Raw genomic sequence first — 27620 nt, forward strand, 5'->3', positions numbered from 1 at the left:
AATGGCGTTTAGAAGGATGGGGGTGGCGGGGCTCTGATTGAAACTTACAGAATACTGAGAGGCCTGGATAGAGTGGATGTGTAGAAGTTGTTTCCGCTAGTGGGAGCTACTAGGACCTGAGGGCACAGCCTCAGGGTGAGGGACAACTCTTTAGAACTGAGATGAGGAGTTTCTTCAGTCAATGGGTGGTGAATCTGCAGAACTTATTGCCGCTAAAGACTGGAGAGGCCAAGTTATTAAGTGTATTTAAGACAGAGATAGATAGGTTCTTGATTCGTAAAGGAATCAAGGGTTATGGGGAGAAGCAGGAGAATGGGGTTAGGAAGCATATCAGCCATGATCAAACAGCAAAGTCAACTTAATGGGTTGATTAACCTAATTCTGCTCTTCTATCTTATGGTGTTATATGAAGGGAGTGCTGTACTGTTGGAGATGCTGACTTTGAGATGAGGTATTAAACAAGATCCTGTCTGCCCATCCCAAGTGAACCGTAAAGATCCTTTATCCCTTTTGATGAGGATTTGCCTGTGGCATCCTGGGAAGCAATTATACCTTGAAATATATCTAAAGCAGATCATCTGTACACTCATTTCATTGCTGTTTGTGGAATCTTGATTCTGCAAATCGGCTGCCTCATTTCCCATGCCACATGGTGACTACACTATTGGCTATGAAATGAATAGCGCTGTCCTGACGTTGTGGAAGGCTCATTATAAGCACAAGTCTCTCTTTAATTAAGTGTTTGTGTTGCTACTGTGTGAAGTTTATGTTTGAGTGGGTGTGAGCTCTGTTCATTGGCAATGTCTGCAAGTTTTTAGTACTTTTATTTTTCTGCTGACCAATGTTTCTTCCTCAGCCATACCACCAAAAACACATTAGCTGATCATACATCCTATTTCTGTTTACAGGACATTGTTGGCACAGATTTACTGCCATGTTTGTTTCACAGCAGCCTCTTTACTTCAAAGCAATTGTTTATGAAGTACTTGAAAATGTTTCTGGGAGACATAATAAGGTGTACACTAATACAAAGATCCATTGTTTTATTTCAGAACAAACTTTAGACAAAGGAGGTAGGGATGTGAACAAGCTTATTTTGAGATCCCACCAATGCAATACAGAGTCATCGCAAGATAATCCAGGAGCTCATTGTTGCCCGTAGTTCATTGATAGTGCCCCTTCAGTTCGAAAGTTGTGAATTTATGTTCTGTTCTGGAGGCTTGGACACAAACGTCTAAGCTTACAGTGTAGCTCAGTACTACACTGGAGTGTGTTGCACTATCAGAGGTACTGTCTTTTTGGTGGGATACTAAGCGAAAACCTGTCTATTCTTAGATTTTCCCTGGCTGTTTGAGTGTAGGTCTGGTTTTGCAGCTTCATCAGTCTTCAATAAAATGTTCAATGAGAATTGAGTTCAGTAAAGATGTAAAAAAGTGGAAATCTGATTCTTTCTTTGTCATGCTAAAGGCACCAGGGAGCATAGTTTCCATGAGCTCAAAGTCTTTAATACTAAATGGGAATCTTGAGGTTAGGAGTTTGAAATCCCTTCATGCTATAGTAATAATACAATTCAATAAATTTGATAACTTAATGTCATATCGTACCAGTTAAAAATGAACATCATTCAGGGAATGGAACCTCCAAGCCATACCCTGTTAGGCCTGAAGGCAACTTTGGTATTTGCCTTTATGATTGACTCATAATGGCTTCAGAGCAGTTATTGATGGACAATAAATTATAATTGTGGCAATGATACCAATACTTTAAGAGCAAATTGAAGAAAAGCTCTCTAACTTTTCAGAAACCAAGGGACAGCAGTTTTGGCCTGAACAACAATATTCAAGCAGTTTAAAACAACAGAAGAAATAATCTCCATTTTGACAGCATCTAACTACTTCAGTACTACCCAAGAACTTCACAGTCAATTGAATCTTCTTTCTCCACATGTTGTGGTATAGAAAATACAGCAATCAATTTACACATAGTAACCTCCCCACAAATTGCAATTTGATAATACCCAGAGAGTCTGTGTTTGCAATGTTTATTGATGGTTAATTCCTAACTGGGAGCAAGGTGAACTCTTGCTAAACTTTCAAATTATGCAATGGGATCCTTTACATCTACCATGTAAACAAAGAAATCTAATAAGGAATTCAGGAGCAACGTTTTACCCAACAGTGGCACGAGCATTGAACTTGCTACTATGAGCAGTGTTTGAAACAAATCGGACAGATTTATTTAAAGCCTGCCTCTTAGTGGTATAGATTAGATTTAGATTAGATTACATTACAGTGTGGAAACAGGCCCTTCGGCCCAACAAGTCCACACCGACCCGCCGAAGCGAAACCCACCCATACCCCTACATTTACCCCTTACCTAACACTACGGGCAATTTAGCATGGCCAATTCACCTGACCTGCACATCTTTGGACTGTGGGAGGAAACCAGAGCTCCCGGAGGAAACCCACGCAGACACGGGAAGAACGTGCAAACTCCACACAGTCAGTCGCCTGAGGCATGGAACATTCCTTGTTCCAGGCCTACTCTGGCTCCTACCCACAATTCCAGTATATCAATGACATGCTTCCCTCTCTCAAAGAAAAGTTTGAGAAAAGTTTATTTATTTTGCTTCCAGTTACTACCCCACTCTTGCCTTCACCTGGTCCATCTCTGACTCCTCCTTTCCCTTCCTCAACATCTCTGTTTCCATCTGGGGAAGGGCTGGCCACCAATATCCACTACAAGCCCACCAATTTCCACAGTTACCTTGACTATACATCCTTTCACCCTGCTTCCTGTAAAGAGTCTATTTCGTTCCCACAGTTCCTCCATCTCCATTGCATCTGTTCTGATTATGCCAACTTCGACAAGGGAATGTCTGAAATGTCCATCTTCCTCAACCAAGGACTATCCAGCACTGCTGTTGACAGGGCCCTCAGCCGGTCTGACCCATCTTCTGCACTTCGGCCCTCAACCCCTCTCTTCCCTCCCTCAATGGTGATAAGGTTCCCCCTGACCTCACCTACCATCCCACCAGCATCCGCATCTATATGATTATTAGCTGCCATTTCTGTCACTTTCAGTGGGATGCCACGACCAAACACATATTCACTTCTCCTCCCATGTCAGCCCTCCACTGGGATCATTTCCTCTAGAATAATGGCCCACTCCTCATTTACTCCCAACACAGCCCTGTGACACCTTTCCCTGCAGGTTAACACCTGCCTGTTTACTTCCTCCCTCCTCAGTCTCCAAGGACCACTAACACACCATCCAGGTGAACCTGCACTTCGCTCAATCTAATCTGTTGCGTTCACTGCTCACAATGTGGTCTCTTCTGCACTGGAGAAGCAAAGCCAGACTGGGTAACCGCTTTACAGAACACCAACATTTGTTTACAAAAAAAAACCCCTGAGCTTCCAATTGCCTGCCACTTCAGCACACCACCACGTTCTTTGGCCAACATCTCTGTCTCAGACTTGCTGCAGCGCTCTAGCGAAGCTCAACGCAAATTGAAGAAGTGCACCTCATTTACCACTTGGGGACTGTATAGCCTTCTGGACTTAATATTGAGATCAATAATTTTAGTGCTTGAGCATCTTCTCCCATGTCCTTACTCCACACCCACACACCAGGTCTTGTCGTCACATGGGCTGCTCACGCACACAGTCCATTGTCAACTACTAACATTTCCCATTAGTATCCATTCATTCCCCTAGACTCATTTGTTTCTGATTTTCAACATCGGCAGTTCTTTTCTTTTGGTTTTTAGTATAAATGTATTTACAGAGAAACTGGCAAACAAATGAGGGAGAACGTTATAAATTATTATGGCAATAGATTAGAATAGGGGATAAAAATGGGGAAAGAAACTGGGGAAAAGCCCCAGAGCCACATAAACAGCGACATGGAGTAGACGGTTGAATATTTCCATGCCCAATATCCAATGTAAATCTCATAGAAGCCTTCAGAATGGAAGTTGAACCATAATCTTTTGTTGTAAAGACAGAAATCACAGCATACACCTGTAAGAATGGTTGTCGGAAAGAAGTGCAAAGTTTAAAGTATAGGATTGACAAGTGAATTTAGAGTCATAGAGATATACAGCATGGAAACAGACCCTTTGGTCCAACTCATCCATGCCGGTCAGATATCCTAAATAAATCTAGTCTCTCGTTTGCTACCTTTTGGCCCATATCCATCTAAACCCTTCCTATTCATATACCCATCCAGATGCTTTTTAAATCTTGTAACTATACCAGCCTCCACCATCTCCTCTGGCAGCTCATTCCATGCATACACCACCCTCTGTATGAAAATGTTTCCCCTTAGATCCTTTTCAAATCTTTACCTTAAACCTATGTCCTGTGGTTCTGGACTCCCCCACCCTAGTTAAAAGTACTTGTCAATTCAGGGCGAGTGAGGACTGCAGATGCTGGAAATCAGAGTCTAGGTTAGAGTGGTGCTGGAAAAGCACAGCAGGTCAGGCAGCATTGGAGGAGCAGGAGAAACGATCTTTCGGGCAAAAGCCCTTCATCAGGAATGAGCCTGGGAGCCTTGGGGGTGGAGAGGTAAATGGGAGGTGGGGGGCGGGCTAGGGGAAGGTAGTTGAGACTGCAGTAGGTGGATGGAGTTGGGGTAAAGGTAATAGGTCAGAGAGGCGGGTGGTGGGGATAAGTGGGAAGGAAGATAGATGGGTGGTACAAGTCATGAGGGCGGTGCTGAGCTGGAAGTTTGGAACTGGGATAAGGTTGGGGGAAGGGGAAATGAGGAAACTGGTGAAATCCACATTGATACCATGGGATTAGAGGGTGGTAAGGGAATGGTGATGGAGGAGGCCCTGGACCTGTATGTCCTTAGCGGTTGGTGCGGGTAAGTTGGAGATGTTCTCTGAAATACTCTGGAAGGAGGCAGCCTATCTCCCCAATGTAGAGGAGACCGCATCGGGAGCAACAGATACAGTGGATGACGTGTGGAAGTGCAGGTGAAACTTTGATGGATGTGGAAGGCTCCTTTGGGGCCTTGGATGATGGTGAGGAGGGAGGTGTGAGTACAGATTTTGCAATTCCTGCGATGGCAGGGGAAGATGCCGGGAGGGGAGGGTAGGTTGTTGGGGGAACGGTCTTTACAGAAAGCGGATAAGGGTGGGGAGGGAAATATATCTCTGGTGGTGCGGTCCGTTTGTGGGTGGTGGAAATGGCAGAGAATGATGCGATGTATACAGAAGTTGGTGGGGTGGAATCATCCAATCCTTGCCCCTCATGATTTTACACAACTCTATAAGGTCACCCCTCAGCCTTTGACCCTCTAGAAAAGAAATAACCCCAGCCTATTCAGCCTCTCTCCTTAGCTGAAATCGTCCAGCCCTGGCAATATTCTTGTAAATCTTTTATGAACTCTTTCAAGTTTCACAGCATCCTTCCTATAGCAGAAAGACTAGAACTGCACGCAGTATTCCAATAGTCGCCTAGCAAATGTCCTCTACAATTGCAGCATGGCCTCCCAACTCCTGTACTCAATGCACTGACCATTAAAGGCAAGCATACCAAACACCTTTCTCACTGTCCAATCTTCCTGCAACTCCACTTTTAAGAAACTATGAACCTGCTCTCCTAGGTCTTTTTGTTCAGCAATACTTTGCAGGACCTTACCATCAAGTGTATGATTTGCCTTTCTAAAATTCAGCACCTCATATTCATTTAAATTAAACTCCATTCTGCCACTCCTCAGCCCATTGGCCCATCTGATAAAGATCCCGTTGTAATCTGAGGCAACCTTCCTATCTGACCACTACACCTCCAATTTTTGTGTCATCTGCAAACTTACTAACCGTAACTCCTATATTCACATCTAAATAATTTTTATAAATGACGAAAAGCAGCAGACCCAGCACTGATCCTTATGGAACACCACTGGTCACAGGCCTCCAGTCTGAAAAGCAACCCTCCACCACCACCCTCTGTCTTTTATATTTAATAAGCTTGTGGCAGTAGACTAAAGTTTCAAGGAGGGAAAGGTTTTCAATGCTTTGAGGTCCTAAAATAACAGGAGAGAAGGTTTGTGTTTGCACAGTAAACGTGCAAATCTGTCCGATCTGTTATCTCTGACCATTAGAGTTCTCAACTGATCATTTAATAGGAGAGTATTCAGATGGTAAACAGCTGCAACATTGCTTTCCCCTGTGTAGCAGGTCATGAGTTAAAAATTCTTTCCAAGAGAATAGAATCTAAACTGACCCTTTCATGCGCAAAGTTGTCATGTTTTGGTTGAGACACTAAAGGAGAGGCAGTTTATAATTACTAAGCGGGACAAGTTCCATGGTACTTCCCAAATGAAAGCACAGGATTCTTCCATTGTCCTGACCAATATTATTACCCCTGCAAACAAAACACATCACTGAATCATATATTTAAATTCAAGAGGGGGCAATGCAGTGCACTGATTTGACTGCTGCCTTTGTCTGTGGGACAACAGTGAGCACAATTCAATATATGGTTTGATAGTTGTGCGATGTTTTAGAAGATGGTGGGCTCATGAAATCTTTTTTAGATTAGATTACTTACAGTGTGGAAACAGGCCCTTCAGCCCAACAAGTCCACACCTAGTCCAATTTCTAGTTACTTTTGATGTATTCAGCACTCTGATATATTTGCTGGGTGCTGGGTTTACCCATTGCTAACCCACCAACAAATTCTGCTGTAATTTATTCTGAAAATATTTTGTTGCTTTTATTTCAGGCCCATCAGCAGAGGAACCTGGATAATATTGTCTCTCAGCAGCATAAGGTTGGAACCGGGAAGAAAATGAAGAAAGATGGTGGAACTGGTTTTGATGCTGAGATGGAAAATACCAGCCCAATGTCTGAACAGGATTCTGGAATCTTAGATGTTGAAGATGAGGAGGATGAAGAAGAGGTACTTGCTTATTTCCCTCATTGTTTTGAAGGCAATTAGTTAATGACAGCATTAGTTTCATGAATGTAGGCACAGATTTATGTGGAGCATAAATACACAAACACGACTAGGTGAGCCAAATTGGTTTGTTTCTGGGCTGTACCTCCTAGCCATTACTCTGTGAAAGTATTACATATTTTAGTCCTTAATGATTTGGTCAGGGGCCTGATCTAACATTGTGCCTAGTTGTGCAACTAAATGTGCAAGTTGTGCATTTATTTATGGGTTTTAATTGGCTGCCCCTGTTTTCTCTAAGAAAGCAGTGGTGGGCCTCCTTTTAGAATCACAAAATGGCAACAATCTGCTTTAGATCAGCAATACCAGAGATCAGAAGAAGTTAATTTGCCTCTGGCATTATTGACATCTGGAAGTAGCTCTCACAAAAAACACCTGAGCTGTGTTAAACTCTTTCAAGATGAGGTCTAGGTAAATATCTGGTTTCAAAATGAGATTTAGGTTATTGGGATCAATGTAGATAGAAATAACCAAAAGCTTCATTGAGTGTGATGGCTGTTCTGATGCCTTGAGCAAGAAACTGCCATCTGTAGAGAACCAGTAGTGGAGATTTGGAAAGGGAATGTGTCATAAAGCTTTTCTTAATTATGAGCAAATTTATTTGCATTTATCTCATGCTTTATGGTGGATCCAAAATCATCCCTTGCCCTTGGTGTATCTCAAAGCATTCCCATAGCCTGTGAATTAGTTTCTGATGTGTTGTGTTCGTGTAAACAGAAATTTTTACCTTTTATTGGTGAAGGGATTGAGTTTTGGAGCCATGAGGTCATGTTGCAGCTGTATAAATCTCTGGTGCAGCCACACTTGGAGTACTGCGTACAGTTCTGGTTGCCGCATTATAGGAAGGATGTGGAAGCTTTGGAAGGATGCAGGGAAGATTTACCATGATGTTGCCTGGTATGGAGGGAAGGTCTTATGAGGAAAGGCTGAGGGACTTGAGGCTTTTTTCATTAGAGAGAAGGTCGAGACGTACATGATGATCAGAGGATTAGATAGAGTGGACAGTGAGAGCCCTTTTCCTTGGATGGTGATGGCTAGAATGAGGGGACATAGCTTTAAATTCTGCCACTTACAGTCAGTAATGGTGGTGGACAATTAAACTACTAATGAGAGGAGGCTTCACAAAAATTCCCATCCTTAATGGAAGAGAGTTCAACACAGTTTAACAGACAAAGCCAAAGCATTTGCATTCATCTTTATCGAGAAGTGCCACATGAATCATTCATCTTGGCTTCCTCCTTATGTTCTGAGCATTCGACACGCCATTCATCAGCCAACTCAATATATTAAGAGAAAGCTGAAGACCCTGGACGCTGCAAAGGTTGCGGGCCCCTAATTGCACCAGTACTGAAGGCTTGCACTCCAGGACTAGCCATGTCCTTAGCGAAGCAGATTCAGCCAGCAACAACACTGGCACCTGCCTTGTGGCACTTTACCTTGGTATGTCCTGTCCACAAAAGCAGGACAGAATCACTCTGACCATTTGTGTCCCATTAAACTATTCTCAGTCACCAGAAAAGTAATGGAAGGTGTTGACAGTGTTATCAAGCAGAACTTATTCAGCGATTGCCTGCAATTTGACACTAAATTTGGATTCACTCAAAGCCACTCAGAGTCTTGTCTTATTATAGACTTGACCCAAACATGGACGCGATTGTTGAGTTTCAGAGATGTAGTGAAAGTCTCTGTTCTTGATATCAAGGCAGTATTTGATCAAGAATTTGACATTAAGAACCTTAGCAGAATTCAAGTCAGTTGAAATAGGGGTCAAGTCTCTATTTGTTGGGGTCAAACCTAGCACCAAGTAAGATGGCTGTGGTTATTGGAGACCTGTCATCTCAGTCCCAGGATATTGCTGCAGGAATTCCTTGGGTTCTGTCCTGTGGACAACCACCCTTGGCTACTGTGGGTTTTTGCCCAAAACGTCGATTTTCCTGCTCCTCGGATACTGCCTGACCTGCTGTGCTTTTCCAGCACCACTCTAATCTGCTGTGTTCGTGATCTTCCTGTCATCAAAAGTTCAAAATGGGAATGTTCTTTGATTCATAAGGTTCAGTACGGTTTACAGTTCCTCAGATTTTGATACAAACCGTGCACATATGTAGGACGACCTGAACAATATTTGGAGACAATCTAGCCATCTACCCATAAGGTTCAATGGTGTTATCATTGCTGAATCTGTAACTAAGTCCTGGGAGAAGCCATTGACCATAACTGAACTACATCAGCCATCCAATTTATTGTGATTTGAACAAGCTGAGTGGGTGGATTATTGCATGCCAATTGTGTGAGGCCCCTTAGAGATGAGCAACCATAATATGATAGAATTCCTCATCAAGATAGAGAGTGATTTGGTTGGTTCTGAAACTAGGGTCCTGGATCTAAATAGAGGAAATTACAATGGCATGAGGCGTGAGTTGGATATAACAGATTGGGGGCGATACTTAAAGGGACGGCGACAGAAACGCAATGGTATACATTCAATGGCAAAAATTGTTCATTCCTCTCTGGTGCAAAAATAAAATGGGAAATATGGCCATACTATGTGAATGTCATATCAAATCCAAATAAATGGCATATAAATTATCCAGGAAAAAAAACAGACCTGAGGAGTAGGATCAGTTTCGAATTCAACAAAGGAGGACAACAGGATTGATTAAGAAAGGGAAAATAGAGTACAAGAGCAAGGTTGTGGGGAACATGCAAACTGCCTGTAAACGTTTCTATAGTTATGTGAAGAGAAAATCATTGGTGAAAACAAGTGTTAGTCCCTTACAATCAGAAACAGTGAATTCACAATTGGGAAAAAGATTTGGCTAACCATCTAATTACATATTTTTGTTCTGTGTTCACAATGGAGGGCACCAATAACATACCAGAAGTGTTAGGGAATGCAATGTTTAGTGAAAGGGAGGTATTGAAGGAAATCAATATTATTAGGAAAATTATGTTGGGGAAATTGACGGGATTGAAGACTGATAAATCCCCAGTACCTGATAATCTTCAACTCAGAGTACTTAAGGAAGTGGCCTGAGAAATAGTGGATGCACTGGTGGATATCTTTCAAGACTCTTTTAGACTCTGAAACAGTTTCTACAGTTTGGAGAGATTCTACAGATTGTAACAACACTATTTAAAAAGGGAGGTATAGAGGAATTACAGACTAGTCAACCTAATGTTTGTGGTGGGAAAAATACTAGAGGCCAGCATAAAATTTAATAGCTGAACACTTGGCAGGATGAGACAGAGTCAGCATGATATTGCAAAGGGGAAATATGCTTGACAAATCAACTGAAAACTTTCGAGGATGTAACAATTAGAGTTGATGAGGAAGAGCAAATCTTATTAAGACTTTCAGAAGGCTTTTGACAAAGTCCCACATAAGAGATTAGTACATAAAACTAAAGTGCATGGAGTTGGGGTAGTGTATTGAAATGGATAGAAAACTGGTTGGCAGACAGGAAACAAACAGTAGGAATAAAAGTCTTTTTCTGAGTGTCAGGCAGTAACTAGTGGGGTACCACAGGAATAAGAGCATGGACCCCAGCTATTTATAATATATTTCACAGATTTGGATAATCATAGAACCATAGAGATATATAGCACGGAAACAGACTCTTCGGTCCAATTTGTCCATGCTGACCTGATAGCCTTAAAAATCTAGTCCTTTGTGTCAGCATTTGGGCCATTTCTCTCTAAACTTTTCCTGTCCATGATTTGATTAGATTCCCTACAGTGTGGAAACAGGCCCTTCGACCCAACCAGTCCACATCAACCCTCCGAAGAGTAACCCACTCAAACCCATTTCCCTCTGACTAATGCACCTAACACCAAGGGCAACTTAGCATGGCCAATCCACCTGACCTGCACATCTTTGGACTGTGGGAGGAAACTGGAGCACCCAGAGGAAACCCATGCAGGCACGGGGAGAATGTGCAAACTCCACACAGACGGTCACCCAAGGCTGGAATCAAACCTGGGACCCTGATACTGTGAGGCAACAGTGCTAACCACTGAGCGACCGTGCCGCCATATACCCAACCAAATGCCTTTTAAATGTTAGAAATGTACCAGCCTCCACCACTTCTTCTGGCAGCTTGTTTCATATACCCACCACCGTCTGCGTGAAAATGTTACCCCTATGGTCCCTGTTAAATCCTTCCTCTCACATCTTAACCTATGCCCTCTAGTTTTGGACTCACCCACCCCAGGGAAAAAACCTTGTCTATTTACCCTATCCATGCTCCTCATGATTTTATAAACCTCTGTAAGGTCACCCCACAGCTTCTGATGCTCTCGGGAAGATAGTCCCAGCTTGTTCAGCCTCTCCACCTCCAACCCTGGCAACATGCTTGTAGACCTTTTCTGAACCCTTTCACAACATCCTTCCTATAGCAAGGAGACGAGAATTGAATGCAGTATTCCAATAGTTGAGGGAACAACATGTAATTTCTTCAAATTTACAAAGGTGAAACAAAGCTGGGTGGGGTGATGAGCTGTGAGGAGGATGTAAAGATGCCCATTGTGATTGGGACAAACTAAGTGAGTGGGCAAAGACATGGATAATGTGGATAAATGTGAGGTTATCCACTTTAGTAGCAAAAACAGGGAGGTGGATTATTATCTGAAAAGTTGTAAATTGAGAGAGGGAATGTGCAAAGTGTGGGTGTCCTAATTTGCTAATTACTGAAGATGACATTGCAACACAGTGTGGTTTAGCGACTGCTTTTCTCAACACCGCATGCGACTGCAGGGAGTTGAGAATGCAGCCCAGTCCATCATGCAACCCAACCTTCCATCCGTTGACTCCATCCATACTTCCTGTTGTCTCAGGAAAACAGCCAGCAAAATCAAAGACCTCTCCCATCCCAGTTACACTCTCTTCCACCCTCCTCTGTTGGGCAGAAGAAATAAAAGTCTGAATACATGGATGAACGGACTCAAGAGCAGCTTCTTCCCTGCTGTCATCAGACTTTTGAACGGACCTCTCAAATGTTAGTGTTGATCTCTCTCTCTCTGCACATTCTCTGTGGCTGTAACGCTGTATTCTGCCCTCTGTTCTGCTACCCTGATGCACTTTGTGTGGTATGATCTGCCTTTATAGCATGCAAAACAACATTTATCACTGTATTTCAGTACATGTGATAACAATAAATCAATCAGTGTATGTATGCTCACTCATGCTTTCTCTTTGTCTTGGACTTTTTTTCTCTCGTTTGCACACACGATCTTTGTTGGACCCTCTTCTCTCATATCATTGCTTTCTTTCTCACTCAGGCTTTTTCTTCTCACTGGTGCTGTCTGTCTTGCATTCTCTTATGTGGTCTCTGTCTTTCTTGTGCTGTTTCTCACTTGCACTATCTCTTGCTTGTGCTAACTCCTCTTTTCTCGACTACTCTCCTCCTGTTTAGTCCATACACCTCCTGCTCTTTATTCCCACTCGGTTCCACAACTCTCACCATATTATTTTGCATGCTGTTCTTCGATCTTGCTGACTATCTCTTACTCTTGCAACCTCTGGCACTATATCAGTTCTACGCATCTATTTTTCATTCCACTCCTTCCCTATGTTTTTTAGATGATGTGAAAAATAAGTCTTGTAAAACCTTTACCAGCTTTAGTGGCTGAAATGCTCCAGGTTGTAAAGGGAGTTTATTTTGCTCAAACCTTCTCAGCCTCAATCTGCTGGCAGTAAGACGAAGGAAAGTATTAGCTAAAAAAGCAGTGAACCAGATGTCACCTTTCCATGTTCACAGCTGGACAGCTGACGATCATTTGATGCTGTTTTAAATTACTTCACATAGACTTTGTAACCAAAACAACTATTCCTCAGACTTTGCAATTGTATTTAGTGAAATTCTTAGCAGCTTCAAAAAGGGAGAGAATAAAAAAAACCTTTATTTTCTACCTTTTTCCTCCTCACTACCTGAAATAAAGTGTGTCCCCTGAAAAATGTGTCAAGCTCCAAGTGGGGAGATATGTTTTGTCATGCTTGCATTGAGCTGGAGATGTGGCAGGCTGACATTTATTGACCATCCCTAGTTATAGGTAGTATGTTGAGCCGCCTCCTTGGAAAACAGTTTAACACAACATGAGGCAGCTCCTCAGGGCACTCAAAAGTTGGTGATGTAACATTTCTGAGACTGCCCATTTCAGTATCTGTGATGATGGGTCATTAAGCTTGTGTCTGTTCTCATTTGTTGCTGAATCTCACCTCTCTGCCTTTGTTACATCTATATTTGATAATTTCAGTGGATCATGGTTGACTTCCCATTTTTTATTCTCCCAGACCCTAGGTCATTGAAAGCTTTGCACCTGTGTACCAGGTCTTGTTGATCCATGAGCCCTATACCTGCTGACCTACATTGGTTCCTGGCTAAACAATGCCTTGAATTTGAATTGAATGAATTTGAATTGAATTTATTGTCACGTGTACCGAGGAACAGTGAAAAGCTTTGTCTTACAAGCAATACAGGCAGATCGCAGAGTTAAGTAGCATAGATAAGTAAATAAGTAAACAGCGGCAAAAACAAAAACACAGGTACAGGCGAATGTTAAGAGTCCATTCAGTATTCTAACAACAATAGGGTAGAAACTGTTTTGAAACCAGCTAGTGTGTGTGTTCAGGATTCTGTACCCTCTCCCTGATGGTAAAGGTTGTAGAAAAACATTACCAGGGTGGGATGGATCTTTGAGAATGCTGGCGGCCTTTCCTTGACAATGGGCCTGGGAGATGAATTCTATATAGGGGAGGTTGGCCTTTGTAATTGTCTGGGCCGAGTTCACCACTCTCTGTAACCATCTCCAATCTTGAATGGTACAGTTGCCATACCAGGTAGTGATACATCCAGAATACTCTCAATGGTGCACCTATAAAAGCTGGCAAGGGTATTTGCCGTCATGCCAGATTTCATAGAACATAGAACATAGAAAAATACAGCACAGTACAGGCCCTTTGGCCCTCGAAGTTGCGCCGATCCAAGCCCACCTAACCTACACTAGCCCACTATCCTCCATATGCCTATCCAATTCCCGTTTAAATGCCCATAAAGAGGGAGAGTCCACCACTGCTACTGGCAGGGCATTCCATGAACTCACGACTCGCTGAGTAAAGAATCTACCCCTAACATCTGTCCTATACCTACCCCCCCCTTAATTCAAAGCTATGCCCCCTAGTAATAGCTGACTCCAGCTGCCTGAGGAAAATGAGACATCGTTGGGCCTTTGTAACCAGTGCGTCCACGTGAAGAATCCAAGAAAGCTTGTTGTGAATGACCACTCCCAGGGGCTTGACACTCTCCATTCATTCCACCTCTGTGCTGTTAGTGTATAGGGGGGCCTGAGTTACATCCCGTTGAAAGCCAATAATGAGTTCCTTGATTTTGCTGGCATTGAGAGCTAGGCTGTTCTTAGTGCATCATTTTTCCAGGTCTTCCACCTCCCGTCTGTAGTCTGTTTCGTCGCCATCTGAGAATCACACCCTTGTTTATAAATCATTCTATTGTTTTTCCCATCCCATTTTTATAGTTTTCTCTGGCTCCTGAGCCTGCCGAGATACCTGTGCTCCTTCACTTCTGGCCTCTTAAGCACCCCTGATTTCATGTGCTTCTCTCTTGGTGGCCGTTTCTTTGCATGACTAAGCTCCATGTACTGGAATATCCTTCCTAAACTTCTGTGCCTCTCCATCTCTCCTTATGCGTGGTACAGAGCTCAGCGGTTAGCACTGCTGCCTAACAGTGCCAGGGACCCGGGTTCGATTCCAGCTTCAGATGATTGTCTATGTGGAGTTTGCATATTCTCCCTGTGTCTGCGTGGGTTTCCTCAGGGTGTTCCGGTTTCCTCACACTGTCCAAAGATGTGCAGGTTAGGTGAATTGGCTGTGATAAATTGCCCATAGTGTTCAGGACTGTGTAGGTTAGTTGCATTAGTCAGGGGTAAATGTAGAGTAATACGGTAGGGGAATATGTCTGGGTGGGTGACTCTTCAGAGAGTTGGCGTGGACTTGTTGATCTGGAGGGTTTGTTTCTACACTGTTGGAATTCTAGGATTAAGACGCCCCAAAAAATTAACTTTTTTGGTCATTTGCCCTAATATCTGATCATGTGCTCAATAATTTTTCTGAGAATATCCATCTGAGATGACTTGAGATGTGTCACTACGTAAATGATCCTGTATAAATTCAAACAGTTATTGTAGAAAGAGTTAAGCAGAAGTTGGGTAAGGATGGAAGTTATTCCTCTCTCAAGGACACTTGTGAATAGGTTCAATTTTTACAACGATCCAACAAACTTCATGGCCAGTTTTACAGAGACCAGATTTGTTATGTTCAGTTTTCAAAAAAAATTCATTAATTCAAATGGTCAGAAACATTGGATTTCAATCTCACATTTTGTGTGTTGATTAATCCTGCCATCTGGAATACATTGTTTCCAGTAGCATTAACTACTTTGCTGCTGTACTCATTTGGTGATCTATGTCCTATGCTCAGGATGATATCCCTTGAATTCACACACAGAACCCCAGTTCTAGATGTGATGCTAAACAGGGGGAAGCAACACCCTATGGAGATATAAAGATTCCATTGTGCCATTTCTCAAAAGAACAAAGAAGTTCTCTCTAGTATCCTTGTCAATATTATTCTTCAAACAACATCACATAAACAGATTACATAACAATTATCACACTGCTATTTGTGGCAGCTTGCTCTGCACAAATTGGCTGCTGGGTTTCTTGTATTACAATAGTGGCTGCAGTTCAAAAGTACTTTGTGAGCTATAAAATATCTTGGCATGGCCTGAGGTTATGAAAAATGTTTTAAAGTGCAGGTCTTTCTTTATATGAACATACCCTCTGTAGATTATGGGTCCAGCAAATCAGGACAGGTTGTATGTTGGTGTACAGAAATGTTTCTGGGCCTTTACATTCTCTTGAAAATGTGGCCAGGCTCTGTTTTATCAACCCAACTCTCTTAGAATGCAATCTTTGTCAGCATTGCATTGGAGACTTAACCCTGATTATAAACTTAAAAACTGGAGTGGTGTTTAAATGTAGCAGATGATAGCACCCAAACTACTGACTTCACTGGAACAAGCTACTTCATTTTCAGGTTGGGCATAGGCTATTCTTTCTTGCAGTGTTTCTATCCCTGCACCAAGTAGTGCACTTTTCCATTTGGTCACAGAGGGCACTGTAGCATAACCTATCGATGCACAGAGAAGCTGTGGTGAGAAGCTTTGATATTTAAATCTGACCATTTGATGTTGGAAGGAAAATGTAATAGAATCATAGAATTTAACAGTATGGAAGAAGGCCATTTGGCCCATTGTGCCTTTACTGGCTTCCAAATGAACTACCCAGCTCTTCATAAAATCATGAAGAGTTCATTGTGCCTCATTTGTGGAGAGACCTGAGTTTTGTTTGGCGTCACATTTTTTTTAATAAGCTGTTTCCTTTGAACCTGATACTTGGTGGTGAGTGCCTTTCAACAAAATCTATTCACGAGGCCACAGTTTTTCTTGGTTTTTCAACTGAAATTACTAAATATCTCATGTTATTTATCTGCCAACATAAAGAATACTTCTTCAAGGTAGTGCACTAGGAAAAGATGTCACAGTGAATTAAGCACTAAACAAAAAATAGAAAACTGCAGTTCCTGCAAAAATAGCATGGGTTCTGAAGAAGAGTCACTGGACCTGAAATGTTGGCTCTGCTATCTCTCCACAGATGCTGCCAAACCTGCTGAGGTTCTCCAGCAGTGCATGTTTTTGTTCAAGAATAACTTTATTTCTTGAACCCAACTTTCTCATTTTTGGTTTATTGGTTACACTCACCTTTGAGTCAGAAGATGAAGAGGAGACTTGAACAAATAATCTAGGCTGATATTTCATTGGAACACCAAAAGAATGCCTCAGTGTTACAAGCGTTGACTTTCAGGTCAAAATAGTTTCCATTTGCCTGCCATAGTAAATCTTATGGTACTGTTGGTTTTTATGAAGAAGATTAGTTATTTTTGTTGTTGGCCAATACTTATTCCTCCGACAGAATTATTGAAAATAGATTATCTGATTTCTTTCTTTTGGTATTTTTTGGTATCCCCTCATTACCATAAGTGACTACGCTTCAAAAGTACCTCATTGGATGTAAAAAACCTGGGGACCACGTTAAGTTATGAAATCCTTTATATGAACGCAGTAATTCCTTTTATTGTTTTTGCAAAATAAAGCCTAGATTCAGTACTTCCTTTTGAGCTATAGGCTTCCAGACGTTATATAGGTCTGAAACTAATTTTTAGCTGGAGAAATGAGATCAACCTGTGAAGTGGACTCTTTGTCATTGGTTTTGGTCTTGGAGCTGATGGATGAAGTATGCTTCTGCTTAGAAGGTGTTGCTTCAATTACTTTGTCCTCCTGCACAAAAGGTTACACTCTTCATGCGTGAGAATGGTGGATTTCCTGGGGTTTCTGATGTACAACACATGATGTTAATCAACCCTTGGGAAACAAAATAAATCAGAACAGGTAATTTTTAGTCCAGTGAATGATTGATGAGGTTGCAGCTGGAATTGTGGGAGATGTTTTGGGCATCTTGCCTTGAAAAAAGGACATTTTGGAAAAACTGATTTCAGGACTTCAAAGGTCACAAATTGTTAAGTTTGGCTGAATGCCTTGGTGCTATGAGGATCGAGGGAAGGTGTGATTCAGGTTTTTTCAGCCTGTGAAAGGTGTGGTGTAGCATATTTTTCAAATCAAACTGGGCTTGCTTTGTGAGAAGTTATTGACAAACATTGAGAAGTTAATTTAAATTTAGGAGCAGTGAATTTCATTCTGAATAGTAGCTAGACTAAGATTTTTGTTGCAATGTTAAATAATTGATAAACAAGGTGATTGGTGACTGCTTGTTATAAGGGCAAGATTGTTTGGATAAACATAACTTCAAAAGAGTTATTACATTTTAAAGTAATCACAGTGTTTGTGTTATTTACAGAGAATTACGTGGAATCAAGAGGGTTGATTAGTTGACTAGGAGTCAGTAAGGACTGCAGTTAGTTGAGTTGGTTGGATGGCTGGTTTGTAATGCAAAGTGATACCAACAGAGTGGGTTCAGTTTCCACACTGGCTGAGGTTACTCTCTTTCTCAACTCTCCCTTCTGAGGCATGATGACCCATAGGTTAAACCACCACCAATCCTCTCTCTCTAGTGAGAGAGCAGCCCTATGGTGACTTTACTTTTACATGGAATCAACAGCGCAGAAACACGAATCTCCTCCAACCATATTTTATCTCACCATGTCAGTATGTCTTTTCTCCCACGTTTATTTATTTATCTTTGTTATTGGTTTAGCAACTCAATGTGGAAGCAAGTCCTCTGAATAAAGGAACTTTAGGTGTTGGAGGACATGATATGAGTCTGTATAACTGAAAGCTCTTTTGTTCCTCAAGGCATAAGGATTCTTAGGAGCTGCAAAAGATTTTTTGAACTCCACAGTGTTCTTGACAACCCAATCATTGCATTCATCTTACTTATACAGAGGTGCAACTCATTGACTTTTGAAGCCAATTATAATAGTGTGGTAACTAATTTCTTTAGCCTTACCACAGTTGTGTAGGGAATTGATGAGACTGCCACCTGGAGTATTTGGTGCAGTTTTGATCTCCTCATTTAAGGAAGAGTAGGCTTTGTTTAAAAATCAAACTCTGGAGCAGGTGGGACTTGAACCCAGAACACTAGCACTGTATCACAAGAGCCCTCCTTAAAGAAGGATAGATATTTTCTAATCAACCTGTTCAAAGATATTACAACACACCCCGGAGCAGATCAGTCTTGAACCTGGGCCTCCTGCGTCAGATGTAGGGACAGTACCACTGTGCCAAAGAGCTTTCTTAAGTAATGATATACTTACATTGGAGGCAGTCCAAAAAATGGCCATTATGCTGATTGCTGGAATGAAGGGTGACAGTTTCAGGTACAACAGTCTCCCATTTAAGAGGGAGTTGAGGAGGGTCAACAATCTTTAGAATTTGCTACTCTCAAGAGCAGTAGAGGAAGGCCAAGTTAGACAGATTGTTGATTCATGAGGGTTTTGGGGGCTGGCAGGAAAGTAGAGTTGGCAGGAGCCAAACTCCCACTACTGCTCTTTATACTCTCTCTAACTGTCAGCTGAATTTGCAAGCTTCAACTCCTTCATCAGTGCCTCTGACTGACCTTCCATTTTCATCCATCATTCTTAATTGGGTGACGGGTCTCTGGCCATTATTTGGCCAATGTGAGGAAAATCACTACTAGGTGACCAATATCCATACAGTGAGGGTTCATGATCCCATTTGACCTCACAGTTGGAATATAGACATAAAAGGAAAAATGCTACAACATAAGTTCCAAGTCCTCACAAGGCAGAATAAAGATAATAGGTTAATTCCACATTCATTTCAACTCTTGTTTTGCATTATTTCTATTACATGGCCATCCTCAATTCACTGAAGTTTGTGGCAGAAATAATCCTTCATTTTTTTTTCCTTTGGAGAGGGTGATGTAATTTCAGTCATGGGTTCTGTTGCTGATAGAGACTCTTTAATTTGACAGCTGTGTGTTGAGTGAATAGACTTTCTCCTTTTCAGTAAAATAGACTGTTTGCTGTGAGGCCTGTGTAAATTCTGCTTCGTTTCCCTTCAGTGAGGAACACGGTGCCAATTTTATTTTTTTCTGTGAGTAGAGAGACTGAACAAGAGGGTATTGGTACAAAAGCAGAAAATGCTGGAGAAGCGCAGGAGAACTGGCAGCATCTGTGGAGAGAGAAACAGAATTAGCATTTCAAGTTCAATGACTCTTCTTTGGAACCACCATAGTTTGATTTGAACTATCACTTTCACAGGAGGGCATTGGTGTTCATTGTTAATGCAATCTCTTCCTTTGGCTTATGAACTTAATTCCCATCTCCTCAAAGGGATAGGCATTAATCCTGGCTCTCGCAGCTATACGCTCACAGCCTGTGAATGAATATGGGAAACATAACTTGATGGGAATAAAAGTTCAGGCCAAAGCAAAACATGCAGGATTTTGGGAATCTGAGAACAAGGTTAGTCACCTGTAACTGTGAAAAATGACTACTGGCCAGAGAGAGAGAGAGAGAGGGCTTCTCTTCAGCATCACAAAATGGTAATTAAAAATCCAAAATGTAGAGTCAAATTGGAAAATGTCAGATGTCACACAATACCAGGTTATAGTTCAACACAAGCTTACACAAGCTTTCAGAGCAATGCGCCTTCATCAAGTGAAGGAATTAGAATTTAGAATTCTCTTAGAACTTAGAATCCCTACAGTGTGAAAACAGGTAATTTGGCCCAACAAGTCCACATAGACGCTCCGAAGATTAACCCACCCAGACCCGTTCCCCTATCCAAATCTACATTTATTCCTAACTAATGAACCTAACATACACATTCCTGAGCACTATGGGTAATTTAGCGTTGCCAATTCACCTAACCTGCACCTCTTTGGATTGTGGGAGGAAGCCAGAGCACCTGGTGAAAACCCATACAGGCACAGGGACAATGCGCAAACTCAACACATACAGTCACCCGAAGCTGGAATTGAACCTGGGTCCCAGGCACTGTGAGGCCACAGTGCTAGCCGCTGAGCCACCGTGCCACCAACCTGTTGGACTAAAACTAAGTGTCACACAACTTCTGATTTTGTCCATCCGAGTCCAGCACTCCTCAAATTGGAAAATGAAATGGGATTGGATGGAAAATTAAGTCTTATTTTCTTAGAAAATCAGCAAAACAAATTAAAGTCTCTAGTTGTGGCTTAAATTTCCGTTGGCCAGGGTTGTGGATGCTACAAAGTATAAAGTAATGTGTGGAGCATTTTGCTTGATGATTTTTGTTTTGGACTCTTTCGCTCACCTGTGAGAGTCATAACTCAACAATATTTAGTCTTTATTGGTATTTGTAAATGTCATGAAAAACTGATGGTGAATCTTCCACTTGAATTAATGCAGTGTGTGTGCTGAAGGTGTTCCCATTTTGCTGTTCCAGGATGTTTTGACACTCAGCAGTTCTGTACAACTAAATGGTTTGTATGGCCACACCAGAGAGTAGTTAATCTTCAAAAAGACCGATAAGGGATGGCAGGCTCATGCCTTGTAAACCACTTGAATTTTTATAGCAATCCAAATGAATTGAAGTAAGATTTTCAAACTACTGTAATTTGATTTGAACTCTCGCTTTCTTGATTATTCATACAGGACTTTTGTTTACTGACTTATTAACGTAGTCATTATGGCCCCAACTGTTTTGAATGACATTCTCGGGCTTTCTGCTTTTAGGTTTCACGTGAAAAGCTCCATGATATATGTCAGACTTAGTAGTTTGATACAAAAGTGGCACGTCTTCCTAACTTTTCATATTAGTTTTTGCTATTAATTTAATTATTATCCATCTAGTTCTTCCTCTCTGCCGTTTCTTCAAATGTGGCAATGGTGAAGTGCAGCCAGGTCATTTGACCACAAAACCATCTTGTGGCTGACCCTGATCCCATGCTTACCAAATATCCACAAAAAAAATCAGCAAAGTGCAAAAGATGGTAAGCTCTTGTAATGGACAACTAACTTAGAGAAAGTGAGTCCAAATTCCATCTTGTCAGGACATGGAGGATGGTGAGACCCTAACTGAGTACTTTACATCAGTGTTCACCCAGGAGAAGGACATGGGGGATGTGGGTGAGACACACACACACTGACTCACACACACTCACACACAGACTCACACACACTGACTCACACACACACTCACACATACTCACACACACACACTAACACTCGCGCACACTCACACACACACTCACACTCACACTCACACACACTCACACTCACACTCACACTCACACTCACACACATACTCACACATACACACCTATGCCCTCTAGTTCTGGACCAGAGTTGCTCTTGGGAAGTAAGGCAGGGCAGGTGACTGAGATGAGAGTGGGGGAGCACTTTGGCACGAGCGACCATAATTCTATTAGTTTCTAGGATGGATTCTAGGATAGACCAGATCTAAAAGTTGAAGTTCTAAATTAGAGGAAGGCTAATTTTGATGGTATTAAGCAAGAACTTTCAAAAGCTGATTTGGTGCAGATTTTTGCAGATAAAAGGATGGCTGAAAAATGGGAAGCTTTCAGCAATGAGATAGCGAGAATCCAGAGATAGTAAATTCCTGTTAGGGTGAAAGGTAAGGCAAATAGGTGTAGGCAATGCTGGATGACTAAAGAAATTAAGGGTTTGGTTAAGAAAAAGAAGGAAGCATATGTAGGGTATAGACAGGATAGCTCGAGTGAATGTTTAGAAGAGTATAAAGGCAGTAGGAGTATACTTAAGAGGGAAAGCAGGAGGGCAAAGAATGGACATGAGATAGCTTTGGCAGATAGGGTTAAGCAGAATCCAAAGGGTTTTTATAAATATATTAAGGACAAAGGGTAACTAAGGAGAGAATAGGACCCTTCAAAGATCAGCAAGGAAGCCTTTGCGTGGAGCCACAGGAGATGGGGGAGATATTAAACGAGTATTTTGCATCAGTGTTTACTGTGGAGAAGGGTATGGAAGATATATAATGTAGAGAAATAAATGGTTACATCTTGAAAAATGCCCATATTACAGAGGAGGAAGTGCTGGATGTCTTAAAATGCACAAAGGTGAATAAATCCTCAGGACCTGATCAGATGTATCCTCAAACTCTGTGGGAAGCTAATGAAGTAATTGCTGGGCCTCTGGCTGAGATATTTGTACCATTGTTAGTCACAGGTGAGGTGCCAGAAAACTAGAGGTTGGCTAATGTGGTGCCACTGTTTAAGAAAGGTGGTAAAGACAAGCCAGAAAACTATAGACTGATGAGCTTGACGTTGGTGGTGGGCAAGTTGTTGGAGGGAATCCTGAGGGACAGTATGTACTTGTATTTGGAAAGGCAAGGATGGATTAGGGATAGTCAACATGGCTTTGTGTGTGAAATCATGCCTCACAAACTTGATTGAGGTTTTTGACGAAGTAACAAACAGGATTAATGAGGGCAGAGCAGTGGACATGATCTATCTGGAATTCAGTCAGGTGTTTGACAAGGTTCCCCATGGGAGATTGGTTAGCAAGGTTAGATCTCATGGAGTACAGGGAGAACTAGCTATTTGTATACAGAACTAGCTCGAAGGTAGAAGACAGAGGGTGGAGGTGGAGGATTGTTTTTCAGACTGGAAGCCCCTGACCAGTGGAGTACCACAAGGATCAGTGCTGGGTCCACTACTTTTCATCATTTACATAAATGATTTGGATGTGAGCATAGGAGGTATAGTTAGTAAGTTTGCAGATGACACCAAAATTGGAGGTGTAGTGGACAGCAAAGAAGGTTACCTCAGATTACAACGGGATCTTGACCAGATGGGCCAATGGGCTGGGGAGTGGCAGATGGAGGTTAATTGAGATAAATGCGAGGTGCTGCAGTTTGGGAAAGCAAATCTTAGCAGGAGTTATACACTTAATGGTAAGGTCCTAGGGAGTTTTGCTGAACAAAGAGACCTTGGAGTGCTGGTTCATAGTTCCTTGAAAGGAGAGTCGCAGTTAGATAAGATAGTGAAGAAGGCATTTAGTATGCTTTCCTTTATTGGTCAGAGCATTGAGTATATGAGTTGGGAGGTTATGTTGCAGCTGTACAGGACATTGGTTAGGCCACATTTGGAATATTGCGTGCAGTTCTGGTCTCCTTTCTATCGGAAGGATGTTGTGAAACTTGAAAGGGTTCAGAAAAGATTTACAAGGATGTTGCCAGGGTTGGAGGATTTGAACTAAAGGCTGCGGCTGTTTTTCCTGGAGCATCGGAGGCTGAGGGGTGACCCTATAGAAATTTATAAAATCATGAAGGGAATGGATAGGGTGAGTAGACAAGGTCTTTTCCGTGGGATGGGGGAGTCCAGAACTCGAGGGCATAGGTTTAGGGTGAGAGGGGAAAGATATAAAAGAGACCGAAGGGGCAACCTTTTCATGCAGAGGGAGCTGCCAGAGAAAGTGGTGGAAACAGATATAATCACAACATTTAAAAGGCATCTGGATGGATATATGAATAGGAAGGGTTTGGAGGGATATGGGCTGGGTGCTGGCAAGTGGGACTAGATTAGTTTGGGATATCTGGTCGGCATAGATGAGTTAGACCAAAGGGTCTGTTTCCATCTCTACGACTCTAACAATTCTCTACTTTGTGTAGTGGATGAGGGTGGAACAGTACCCTGCGCAACAGGTGTGTTTCTTTAAACAGTGCTGTGAGACCTTTTTGTGCTCTCCTGCACTAGCAAACAGGAGCTCGGTTTATTGCCTTCCCTGAAAGCTGATACCCTTGGCATTTCAACACTTGTTTGCCGCAGTGCTAGTCTGCACCACGCGCTCAAACTCCTGCTGTAGGGTTTGATCATCATGACCCAGAGGCTACCAACTCAGCTGCAACATGAGAAAGGCTGGAAAGATTCCAACTTTGTATTCACATTATTGAATAACTGCTGACCCAGTTAGCATAAATATTTACAGTCATTATTTACCATCTGACTTAAGTTGGCCATTTTCAGCCCTTTTTTCTCCCTCAAGCTCCCAAGAGGCAGGTGGAGCAGAAGTTTTATTATAATTACTGCTTAGAGGAAGAGAAAACGCATTTTTAAAAAGAGAACTTTTGTCAGTGATTTTTGTTTTAAACTCCATGCTGGCTCTTTGCCTCCAAGCACCTTCCGCAAGATGAAAGGGCGGATGAACTGTGTACAATGTCCTTTGTGTTCCCCTCTCCCCCCACTAAGTGGTGTTGTTGATAGTTGCCAACACAACTTATTCCACAGTAATAGATCCCACTATTGCTTACCTGTGTAGGTGTGTTTTGTTCAGGAACATATCTCAGCCTCTTTATGAAGTGCCAGCATTTGTCAAGAAGTTGAGAGGTGATCATTCGTTTGACTGAAGAAAGGAGTTTTTGAAGATTTTGCGTGGTAGCAGGGAGGAATTCAAGGTGTGCATCAAATGACACCAATGTGGTAGGCTGGAATGATTAAAAAGGTGATTTTTCTCCCCTTGTAAATATTTAATTATCTGTAAAAATGTTGCAAACTAGCTAAAAGGTATTTTGATTACTGATCACGAATCATCATATTGAGTAACAAAGTAGCCTCTTTGCTTTTCCATTTGATGTGGAAAACTGAAGTGCTCTGAAGCTAGGTAGCCAATGGTGGGAGTGGGGACAGTGCTTGTTTATGGTATGTGGATGCCCTTGGCTGAGCCAGTATTAATTTCCCATCCTTAATCACCATTGAGAAGATGGTGGTCAGCAGCCATGTTGAACTGCTACAATCCATTCGCTGTAGGTAGATCCACAATGCCGTCTGGTGAATTTGTCCCAGTGACACTGAAGGAACGGCGATAAATTTCCAAGTCAGGATGATGAGTGGCTTGGAGGATCACTCGTATGTTGTGGTGTCCCATATGTCTGTTACCCCTGGCCTTCTCGATGGTAGCAGTTTTGAGTTTGGAAGGGTAAGAAATCTTCGAAGTGAGTCATTGCAGTGCATCTCATTGATGTTACTCACAACTGCTTCACAACTGTACGTGCACGCTGTAATAATGCCCACCAGGGATGGCACAGTCAGACCTGCAGTGCACAGGCACATTATTGATGCATTCATCGGGTTGCATGTGAAAAAGTTGTCCCTTAGGTTCCTTTTAAATGTACTGCCTCTTTGCTTAAAAATATGGCCCTAGGTTTGAACTCACTCAACCTCGGGAAATTACCTTTGCTATTCACCTTATCTCTGCCCGTCATGATTTTATAAATCTCTATAAGGTCACCTCTTAACCTTCTATGCTCCAGTGAAAAACGTCCCAGCCTATCCAGCCGCTGCTTATAACTCACACCATCCATTCTCGGCAACATCGTGGTAAATCTTTTTTGAACGCTCTGCAGTTTAACAATATCCTTCCAATAGTACGCTGACCAGAACTATATACAATACTCCAAAAGTGACCTCCTCAATTTCTTGATCAACCTCAACATAATGTCCCAACTCCGATACTCAGTGGTCTGAGCAACAAAGGAATTTGCTTGCTCCAGAAAGCACAAACTAGAGGAAGAACATTTGCAAAGATGCTAACCACTGCTAGAGCCACCGAGTGGACCACTTGGAGGCCAAATGCAAATGGTGGAAAGATATCGCCGAGTCCAGAGTGTCCCACCCACCTGCCTCATCGAACACTGCCAGCCCCACCTGGCAGAGGCTGCGATTCCAGGTTGGACAATTCAACCACCTTCTAAGAAATGTCCTTGAACCCAAGACGTTGACTCTGATTTCGTTGCACGGATGCTGCCAGACCTGCGGTGTTTTTGCAGCAATTTCTGTTTTTGTAACATATAACAACTGTCTTGGCCAATACAGTGTTTACCACTCTGCCAGTATCCATCAAAGCTTCATCTGATCATTACCACCTTGTTCAATGTGAGTCCTGGCTATGCACATATTGGTTGCCAGATTTGCTGCTTTACAACAGTGACTTCATACTTCAATGGTAGTAAAACAATTTCGGGCATCTTAAAAGGTGCAACATAAATGCAAATCTTTCTTGCTGCATTTCAAAATTTGTCAAGGTAGTGGTTATAGAGTTTAACAGCACTGAAACAGACCCTTCGTCCATGTCAACCAGATATCCTAAACTGTTCTCGTCCCATTTGCCAGCATTTGGCCCATTTTCCCTCTAAACCCTTGCTATTCATATACCCATCCAGATGCCTTTTAAATGTTGGAATTGTACTCGACATATCCTCCAGCAGCTTATTCCATAAATGCAACACCTTCTGCATGAAAACTTTGCCCCTCAGATCCCTTTTAAATCTTTCCCCTTTAACCTTAAACTGATGCCCACTAGTTTTGGAGCTCCCTACCCTGGGGAAAAGATCTTGGCTATTCATCTTATCTCTACCCTTCTTGATTTTATAAATCTCTATAAGGTCAAACCTCAGCCTCCAATATTCCAAAGAAAAAAAGCCCCAGCCTATTCAGCCTCTCAATTAGTGATCGTTTCCAACTGTCTCTGGACAGATGAGGAAAAATTCAGGCAGAGACTGTAAACTTAATCACTCTGTTTGGGATGTTCTATTGGCATTGTTCATGTGTTCTGCAAGCTGCTTCTCATGAAATTTTGTGGCTTTAGGAAAGAGGCAGTTGATACACCCTTTCGTAAATATGGCTTTCATATCAACAAACCGGAAACCTCGAAAGCTGAATAACAAGAATCTGACATTGTTTCTGCCAGAAAGATAATTTAACCTTTTGTATTTCTTTTCTAAGTAAAAACCCTTTGCCTGCTTTATTTCACATTGCTGTATTTAATGGCACCTGTGCCAGGTATTTCAGAATTTATGTAAACCTATTTTCCAGCACATTTTTAATATCCATGACATAGAACATAGAACATTACAGTGCAGTGCAGGCCCTTCGGTCCTTGATGTTGTCAATCTGTGGAACCAATCTAAAGATTATCTCATCTACACTATTCCATTTTCAGCCATATGTTTATCCAATGACCATTTAATGCCCTGAAAGGTGGCGAATCTATTACCTCTGCAGGCAGTGCATTCCATGCCCCTACTACTC

At 42.1% G+C, this 27620-nt stretch overlaps 1 protein-coding gene across 2 annotated transcripts in view; it reads left to right on the plus strand.

The window, feature by feature from the left end:
* Positions 1-27620, plus strand: part of LOC122549998 (exocyst complex component 6B) — a 697687-nt gene that overhangs the window by 283021 nt on the left and 387046 nt on the right. For both annotated transcript variants that reach the window (XM_043690482.2, XM_087991883.1), the window contains exon 7: positions 6738-6914. In XM_043690482.2, the coding sequence (XP_043546417.2) occupies positions 6738-6914 (177 nt within the window). The remainder of the gene's footprint in view (positions 1-6737; positions 6915-27620) is intronic.

This window comes from Chiloscyllium plagiosum, unplaced genomic scaffold (genome assembly GCF_037043375.1).
Source record: "Chiloscyllium plagiosum isolate Xiang-an unplaced genomic scaffold, Cpla_swu_hap1 HiC_scaffold_1, whole genome shotgun sequence".
In the NCBI taxonomy this organism is placed as follows: Eukaryota; Metazoa; Chordata; class Chondrichthyes; order Orectolobiformes; family Hemiscylliidae; genus Chiloscyllium; species Chiloscyllium plagiosum.